The sequence below is a fragment of the Phoenix dactylifera genome, chromosome 5, assembly GCF_009389715.1.
Source record: "Phoenix dactylifera cultivar Barhee BC4 chromosome 5, palm_55x_up_171113_PBpolish2nd_filt_p, whole genome shotgun sequence".
Taxonomy (NCBI): Eukaryota; Viridiplantae; Streptophyta; class Magnoliopsida; order Arecales; family Arecaceae; genus Phoenix; species Phoenix dactylifera.
Window position 1 is genome coordinate 4178015 of NC_052396.1, and position 9718 is coordinate 4187732.

A 9718-nucleotide genomic window follows, 5' to 3' on the forward strand; every position below is an offset into this window, starting at 1 on the left:
ATCTGCCGTCCAATCTCTCCCGTGCCACCGTGGACGGCAGATCACATCACATTCTACGCGGGTGCTCATTCGCGTTCTCAAAGCTCTCGACCGGCCCAATTCCCTCCCTGAACTCTCCATCGACTGAACCCTAAACCCCAACCCTAATCTTCCAATGGCTTCGACCTCCATCCGATCTATAAGCCGCATCGCCCCATCTTCCCTCAGGTCATTTGCCGCCAAATCGAAGACGGCCGCGCGATACTTCGCCGGCGGACCCGCCGCCACCCCACCTCCTACTCGCCGGTTCTCGTCCTTCTCCAGGTCAGCGATTCGTAGCGGCAATCTCCAGTATCTCTTTTATTTTTGGTCGTAGTCTAATAAAAAAGTTGCGGTTTTTTTTTGAAGGTTGCCGGTGGAGTTGGGATGCTGCGGCGGATCTCTTCTCCCGCTGCACAGCGCGGTGGCGGCGGCGAGGCTGACGTCCCGGCTGAGCTTGACGTCTAGGAATTGCCGGGCGCTCTCACAGGGTATCCTCTGCCGCACCTATCCCGGACTCTAATGATGTTGTTGTTCTATCACTATTTCGACTGCTTCCGTGAGTAGCTCTGCTTCGAGCTCTTTGTTCTCCCATAAAGATTCCTTCTTGCCCCTCTCGTGCCAATCAGTGTAGCATTTCTCTTTGTTTTTGATGTTTAGAAGTGAAAAAATTGAGCAAGTTGCGTGCTTTTTGGGTGTAGCACAGTTTTTGGTTGGATTGTGGGTTTACTTGGGTGCCAGATTGTTTGAGCTTTGAAGTATGAATAAAATGGAGGTTGTAGATTATCATATCCTTGAAAATTGTAGAATCCTCCTGGTTGGATCATGGAATCTGAGTGCAATAGGTGGATGTTTGGAGATGATGATAGATGAAATATATGGAGAGGACCTGAGGGCTGTGCATAGTGGTATGGGTAGGGTGTTGATATAGGTGGGTCATCGTTGGTTTGGTAGTTTGCAATTTTTTGCACACCAAGTTGGTGATCCTTTCCTCCTATACCAATGAAAACGCAAATTGCCTGGCACCAAAACTAAGTACTGAACTAACCAATTCTAGCAATGTTTCTTCAATGGATACTTCTGATGTTTCTCTGTTTTGGTTTACTATCCAATTTGATCTCTTCCAGCACTTTGGGAAATGATGCTTCCCCACGGCACAAAAAAAAGTTGAGGGGTGGGGGACTCCCTCAAAGAAAAGAAAAGGAAAAAAAAGGTAAACAGAGAGAGAATGATCATGTAAATAAAACTGTAAAACATATAGTAACAATTTTGCAATTATACATGCACAAATATACGAACATAGTATCTCCTGTAGGAAAATGATCCTTCACTTATTATTAGTTTGAAAAAAATATAGTAATTGGATACAATGAGATCCAAGGCTGTGGAAGTCATATATCTCATTTTTTCCATCAAGGTTTTATCATTTTTTTCCAAAGCAATCATTCCTTCATACCATTAATGGAAGGGAAGTAATTTGTGCTTATCTTCTTTGAGGTAGAAAGGAAAGAAAGAAAAGTCACATAGGAGACTTTAGAGCTTACCCTTTGGCATGTACATGTTTAATTGTAGTGCACATCTTCGTAGGAAAGTTTAGGAGAGAGAGAAGTCATTAGAGTGATGTGTGGGTGTGGACTGTTGGTAATACCTGCATGATTCAGAATGAGAAATTATTTTTCACCAGATCAGTTCTCAAAGTCCCCTTTTAGAAGAGATATAGCTAGTCAATAAGATGATGATTGCATATTGTTATGAGAAAGGATATGTGTGTCATCTAACATAAAAGAAGAAACAGGAAAAAGCAAGGAAAATTTAATGATTAATCAGAAGAAAAGCAGGATCCTAATTATTTTCATTTGAGAGCAAAATGCTTACTTGTCATGAGGAAAAGATGGGTTGCAGTTCACTACAATCAAAGAAGGCAAAAGAGAATGAGGATCTACAGATTAGGACTAGAGAAAGCACAACATGCATGATTCATCATGATTTTTTGTTTAAAATCTTACTTTTTTATGCTAAGGTTTTGAACTTCTGTGTTTGGCACATTTAACTTGACTTGGACCAACATTTTGATATATATTTGCTTTCTGGATAGATAAACCCAAAATTAGTAGTGGCAATCAGGTCAGATTGGACCGGATATGTTTTAGGTTAGATAGAAGATAGACCAAAAATACGACAACCCAAACTCGAATTGTTTATTAAACGGGTCAAAAATTCAAACCTGAACCTGGCTATTTTATTAAATAGGTGACCTAATCCGACTAACAATGAGTTGAATAAAGTTAAATGGATTAAACAAGTAAGCATTGTCACCCCAGGGCCAAAATGATTAAAAGCAGCAAAACAATATTTCTAAAGTCAAATGATAAAAAAAATTCATTAATATGATAGATTTGCAATTTTAATTGAATATAACTAGAAGATCAAGGTTTTAATTTTCTACAAGCTAGCACTATTTAGTTTACTGTTAATTGATTTTTTTTGCATAAAGTAATATTAATTACGTTGAAACTTATATTCTTAATACTATATCAGAACTTAGAAATATATGAATTCTTCTATGGTGATTAGGACTATGCTATTAGGTTAGATATAAAACCAATAATGTAGATGTCATTCTCACAGAATTGTTTCTCAGACTAATGGAAATAAGTTCCATCCCAAACAGGCAGGTAACTTGAAAGTTGTCCAATCAGGTGGATACCCATAACAGCTTCCCATAGGACTTGAGAGCAGTATGTTCTTTCTAGCTGAATATTTAAACCTTAGCATTGCTGGATATCCGGCACTAAACACTTTTCATTTTGCTGTCACAAGTAACCAGTACGTCTTCAATTGTAAGATCATAAGAGTTTATTTATTCCTAAAGTGTGTGCGGATTAAATACAGTGATTATTTTTGTGGGGTAAATTGTGGTGAGGCAGTTCAAATAGATATATTAAGTAGTTACAGTTTTCCTGCCGCATCTCTATATTCTTTAGTTTTGCGAAAACTATAATTGAATAAGGATATTAAAGCAACCTGCATGATTCTATAATAATACTCAAGCTACTTCAAATTTCAATCAGTTATTTGTCTTCCTTAGGTAAATGCATTCATCAGCCCCTCTCGTCTCCACATTTGCCTATCATTTTATAATCAAACGTGTGAAGACTATTTTACAAACTATAGTGAAATACTGTTATCTAATTTATTTTAATCTCTCTCAAGGAAACAGATAAGTCAAGTGCACCTTGTAAACTTATGCTTCCTCAGCCTCAATATGCCCATAAACACATTGTAAGATGTTTCTCTGGTATCATGTCAAACTTCTGATATGGACTCCTTGTCATGATCAAGGGCAACAATAATATAATGGGTCTCTTGTGCTTATATTGTTATATTAGAGACCACAACTTGTTCAAGCTATTTCTTTCAGCCTGGAAGACCAACTTAAGTATTTAGTTCCTGCAGGAAGATGAATTTGCTACCACTTGAAAGGAATAAAATGGGCACTTGAATGCTTGCCTGTTTTGCTGCGCAGAATTTCCAAGGATGAATGTTTCTTTAACGTAGCTGATTGACTTGTTACACGTAGCACGAAAGCGAAAAAGACTAGTTGTGTATTTCATAATTAATCCTACTTTTTGTGGGATTATATCCAGAACGAGTCATATTGAAATCAAGATAAGGATGTGAAACATGAAATTTGTTTTGTTTTTTTTTTGTTTGGTGAACGATAGCCCAAATTGCTGTTCTTGCCTTTCTTTTTCTATTTCAATCTTCTGTTCATATAGATCACTACATCCATGTGGTGCACCGGAAAATATAATCTCACTGCTCATTCATTATCTATTGGAATGCTGCATAGCATACTGTGGTTAGCAGAAAATTTTATTGCAACTATTATTTACATATGTCTATTTTCTGAAGGAGCCCATGTAATATAAACATATAACACACTTTCATTGTTCTAACAAGGGCATCATGTTTTTAAGCTAGTATGGTCAGCGCTTATTTCTGTAATTATAAAGTCATTGTCATATGCATAAAATTGAATGACGAATTTCCTTCTTCAGTTGTCATACAAAATTCACCAAGAATATAAAGGATCGTGCGTCATCTTTTTGACATTCTTCCTACTAAAGAATTCAAAACTGTCCTCCAATGCCAATCTGCATTGATAAAAATGTGCATTTTCAGATACAAGAAGAATGCCTCAGAAGTGTCGCCACAGATTTTCAGTTATACTTGCCCACTTTGCCTCTCAACCTGCAACTTGACATCTAAATGCTTATATTCTTCATACATATTTGATGTAAAAGCATGCTTCTAATATAAGAATCTTTACAATTTGAATAGTTATGTTACATTTAAGCTCTTTAATCCTGTTGACTTTGGAGGTATCTGACTAGGCACATGGTGTGGTCATTGGATGGTAGGGTTCTTAATTTCTGAGGAGAGTTCATCATGCTTGATGACGCATAGCATTAAGATATTGGGAAGCAAACCAAATTAATGAACTTAGAAATTTATTTTTGAATGGGAGAAACAATTGGGTCAGTTTTTAAAGGTTTGAAGGGGCAAGAGACAAAGGGACGTGATACATAAGAGAGGAGGTTGGAGTAACTTGGACATTAATATACACTTATTAGATTAGTTAGGTCGTAAGATATGAGCAGCTATGCAAGTTGCCAAGAGCTTGAGATATGTGGGAAAAAAAGCCTAGGTCAAAATTGTTGACTGGTGTATTCATAATTTAAGCAAGACAACTTTATTATAACTAGAATTTTGTTTTCTGTGAAGTACAGAAGGATGCAAAGATTTTCTACTTAAAGTATTAGTAGATCTATAATAAATTGATTAAAATATTTTTTGAATACAAAAAATATTAATATTAATTTATTGCATATTTATCACTTAATAAAGCATAACTATATTGCCCTTTGCCTAGATGAAAATGATGGTACGTGAAATGTTTTGCTTCACTAGTTTGCTGTTCCTAAAGTTGGATCTGTTTCTGTTTCCTCAGCATTCATAGTGACATCTTTAAGTTGAATTCCATCTCTTACCATTTATTTCAACAGAACGTGAACCTTCTTATATGGATATGTATATTTGTTTTGCAAACAATTAACATGCCCTGCTTCAGCCCCTTTTTTAATTTTCTTACCGAGTGCACTAGAGTTGTCTCTTCATGTTCTACTCTATCATTTAGCTTTTCTTCTTCTAATGCATGTATTGTTTGTTCCATTTAGAGATTGGTCTATCAGCTCCAAGGTGATAGCTAAAGCTGATAAGCATGGAAACATTTTTTACTTTTGGACATGGAAGAATTTTGTAGTGCCTCTCCATTGCTGATCGTGTAAGCAAAATTTATCTGTTCTAATCTCTGATATAATGTTTCTTTACAAACCTTTGAAGGCATAGAAGCATCAAACATGGTGAAATTTTTTATCTTAAATGATCAAACAGTTGGGGAGTTCATCTCATAGGCATGCGTACCAGCAGTGCCTTCATTTTGTGGCATTTGTGATGAAATATTTACTGTGTTCATTTTTCCAACTTGATGCATTTTTTTTTGTTTGGTGATATCCACTATGCATCACATTTCCATCAACTTATGATGACATGATGTTGGAATCGATGGGGGGAGAAAAAGGTGACAAAAGTCTTCAGTAAGAGAGTGGAAGGTCAACTATCATTCTCATCCAGGATGGTAAAGAGATTGAAGTTTTATAAGGCAATATAAAAGATAGTGAAATTGGTCTTTGGACAAAATTGGGCAAATCCAAGGGCACAAAGAGTTAATTTTGCGGTCATGACCCGCACAACTGATATTCTTAGTAACCACTAGTTATCCAATCTCCCACCCACCAAGAAGCATGGAAGGTTCACCCTGCCGTGCCTGAACCTTGATTTGGACAATATAGTTCTGAACACTACATTACTTCATCTCATGGTCATGTAATAAGCTTCATCAAGTAATCCATGCTGTACTTCTCAATGAGGCAGTGTGACCTTGTGTAAGTATAGGTTAGTCTCTTTTCTACAAACTGCATTTCTTTCCATAGCTATTCCTTTGCCAGCATTCATGGTAAAATTTGCCCTCATATCACCATCTATCAATAGCTTAAAGAATGAGTTGCGTGACATCTAAAGCTCCTGGTTTCATCATCTGTTCATGCCCTACCATCCAAGGATTCCATTCTCTGCAGTTCTTAGGGGGGATGCATCCCCGTTTCGTAGCTGATCAGTTCAGTTTTTCCCCTTTGTTTTTCCTTACAGATCAGAAGGGTGCAAAGGTATGGTAGGTTACTTGGGGACATCCAGAGTGTTTTTCATGGTTATCAGAGGTGGATTCCAGGTTCATGGTGTGAGGCAAAGAGTGAAATCATTCCATAATCCATAAACATTTGATTGGAATTATTGATACGGAAAGTGATATATATTTATATATATATATGAAACAGGAAGTTTTCATTCTATGATAAGATATAGATAACAACATTAAATGTTTAAGGAACCCAAGCTCAGCTCCGTTCTTCTATTAAAAGCTGGAGATATAATTTAACCAAGATGGTGATGAGTTCCTCTAATCGTACAACCAGCAGCTCTGCACTTTCAGGGCTTCTGTAGGCTATGAGGTTTTGCCATTTATTCATGGCGCATGCGGGGATTGATAACCGGAATAATGAGGAGTGTGCCCGGATGTTGCCTTTTCATCAAGATGTGATTGGGTATGGCCTTCTTGATCTTAATCCATCCGATGACAAGGTCATGTGGGTTGGAGTGAAATTTAAATCACATACTTTATTAATGCCTTAATGTTTATATCAAACTATGTAAAAATCTTCATGCATTGAAGGTGCCAACTAGTCCAGTTGATATCTTCATGGATATTTTATAGATTCAAGGAAGATGCTGGTTTATTCTGAGCTGGAAAAAGTGGAGGAATTTTTATGAATTGATATATCCTATATACGATCAAGATACTGAAATACTTAATCCAACATGGTGACAATGAGATTATTATGTTCAAGTATGAAAGTCTGTGGCAACACAGAAGAGTGAACTTAATCCACCTTTTTCGTGGATAAGTTAACCCAGCTTTACTCAGGATTTTAAATTACGAAGGCGGCACCGGCCATATTTAAAAATTTTGGCGATGCCCTTTGCACCCTTGTTCAGCAAAAAAAAAAAAAAAGACACAGCGAAAGCAGCTCTTTACCCCTCGCCTATCCTGGATAGCAAACGGTTCACATTTCCAATCCTAGAGGAGTTATTCCCATGCCTTATTCTCCCTAACACAGCGCAAGAAATAGATTAAAAAAAAAAAAAAAAAAAAATCTAAAGTCGTCTCTTAGTATAAAAGTGTTATGTGGTTAATCGGCATATTTTAGTACTTTGGCATGGACCAGCGACTGAAACCAATGCAAACCAATATATGAGCGTGATAGCTCTGCATCAGTAGTCGTTGTTTACCTTAAAACGCGCTCAGAGTTAATTAGCCGAAGTCCATGCGCGGGGATCGAGGACTGAGGATGGCTCCAGAAACCCATGCAAGGATGTCAACGCTGGCTTTACCATCCACGGACGACGTCTTGGGTTATGGGTTGGAGTGCAGTCAGAAGCCAGCCAACCCGGGTCGCTTTTTTCATTCACTAAAAGCTCTACGTCAACTTCGTTTGAAGGTAGTTGAGAAATACGGATTTGACTTGGATGATCGATGGCCATAGATGCACACCACCATTTCTCTTGTTTCAAGGAGTAACTTGATGTGAGTTCCTTTAGCTTAGCATATTAAAACCATCCCACATGAGTTCTGATCGTCTTTTAGATTGAGGTGCGTGTGTGGAAGATTTCTATAGATTGGCGGAAAAGAAAGAAGAGCTCGAGGAAAGTTGTAGGAAGATGTGGGTGGATTTTGATTAAAGAAAGTAGGCGACTTGCTGTAGTTGCATTGGCTGCCTGATTCTGAAAGCCTAACATGTGCTTTTCTGTGCTTCCACTTGCTACTTCACCATGGATAGCTGTGAAACTTGCTGCCAAAAATAACAGAGTCAAATTTTGTCTGCATGATATGCGCCATTCCGTTTCTCACGTGCCACTCAACAAATTGGTAAAACCTGCCACCAAAGTAATCAACGAAATTTCTATGGGTTTGTGTAAAGTTCTGCAGATGAAGCGATACCAATTCCATTTGGCAGCAAGATTTTCTTTTTTTTTTCTTTTTTGTTCTATTTCTTTCTTTCTTTTTTCCTTTCTGGCAGGGGCATAAGTAAATAAAAACTGAGTTATTTCAGGTTTCACACCCTTCCTCAGATATTTGTGTATATAATAGAATTCAGCTTTTGCGGCCAGATGTTACTATAGGGGAATTAACTGCATGCAAACACTCTTACAACCCTATTCATAGAAAATTCCAAGAATTGAGATGTGTCAAATTTTTATGGCTGTGCAAATTTAACCCATATGAAGATTATCACTAGACTGGTTTTAAATAGAAAAAGAATCTTCATGAGATACTTTTCCTTTTTAGCCATCCATCTACTAAAGTAGAAGTTTAGTATAACGTGGTCTGAATGGTGACATTTTTGCTGTTGTAGTACGTATCTATATGCATGAAGACTACTTTATATCCCTCTTGTGACCAACACCATCAATTCAAATAAAGCCACTTGAAGGTGGGTCGAATGGGCTTGCTTTTGAGAAATGTATGACTTGTGCTGCACCTGCCTCTGCATAAAATATGGGCTTATTGCATGCAACTCTCAATTTTTTACATGAATTCCAATTGGATCGACTATAAATTGCTGAAACCATAGTTGGCTAGGATAGTGTTTTGGTTGTTACTTGCATCAGAGATATATGTTTGAATCTTGCCACCACAAAGTTTCGATGGTTTAGAAGTATATGGGAAGTTTGGTAGGACTCTTGTTGCATAACCTATGACCCATATGCTCCTGTAAGAATTAGAACATATCGAATAAATATTAAAGAATTGACAATTGCATATAAATGGAATTAATTGGACCTGATAATAAATTGGGTTATGGCTCAAAATCTTGGGCAACGCTAGTTCGGGCAGTATTTGACTGTTCACAGGCATGGTTTTTTTTTTGGACGGGTTTATCATACAATGCGTGCATGAATATACTTAATAAAATCAGAAAACAAAAGCTCACAAAGTGCCCAAGACAACTCTCCCCTTCTGACCACGTGGTGTTATCCTAGACCAAACAAATATTTTCTTTTTTAGGTAAAGTTTCCACCATCTCATATTGAAGACGCCATCAACGCTGCGATTTCAAAAGGTGGAAAGTGGCACCAAAAATATAAATAAGCGAAAACCAAAGAAAAGCTAATAAGATGATAGGCAGTGAGGGCTAGAAGGTTCTGCATCTTTTTTGGCTATACTTACACTTGTGTGAACCGCCGATTTAACAAAAAAACAAAAAAAAAAAGAAGAGAGAGAGAGAGAGAGAGGTCCCGCGTAACCCCGCGATAGCTACGGTGCGGGACGAAGGCCACGTGCGCCCGCACATGCACTGGCCCTGGTCAGCCGCAGCTGGTCCTCCCTCTCTCCGGCGGCGAGCGTCGAGTGACGAAACCCACGTGGGCTTGGCCCCTCCGGGCCCGCGCAAGGTGTGGGAGATGCCAGAGCGCCGCGTGGGACCCTCCCTCCTCGCGTCGGCAGCTCCCCCGCGCCTCCAGG

General features: G+C 38.2%; 1 protein-coding gene across 1 annotated transcript; it reads left to right on the forward strand.

Moving 5' to 3' along the window:
- The first annotated feature begins 9 nt into the window (after positions 1-9).
- On the forward strand, positions 10-5519 carry LOC103711642 (protein NONRESPONDING TO OXYLIPINS 2, mitochondrial). Its single transcript, XM_008797880.3, has 3 exons — positions 10-303; positions 388-509; positions 5259-5519. Exons 1-3 carry the CDS (start codon positions 155-157, stop codon positions 5282-5284), a joined length of 297 nt encoding a protein of 98 aa, XP_008796102.1. The 5' UTR covers positions 10-154; the 3' UTR covers positions 5285-5519.
- Positions 5520-9718: the final 4199 nt, after the last annotated feature.

Bases quoted from the DNA above. Each gene is read 5' to 3' on its own strand.
- LOC103711642 (XM_008797880.3), top strand. From the start codon at position 155: ATGGCTTCGACCTCCATCCGATCTATAAGCCGCATCGCCCCATCTTCC. The intron at 304-387 runs GTCAGCGATTCG...TTTTTTTTGAAG, and splicing joins CGGTTCTCGTCCTTCTCCAG to GTTGCCGGTGGAGTTGGGAT. The intron at 510-5,258 runs GTATCCTCTGCC...TGTTCCATTTAG, and splicing joins TTGCCGGGCGCTCTCACAGG to AGATTGGTCTATCAGCTCCA.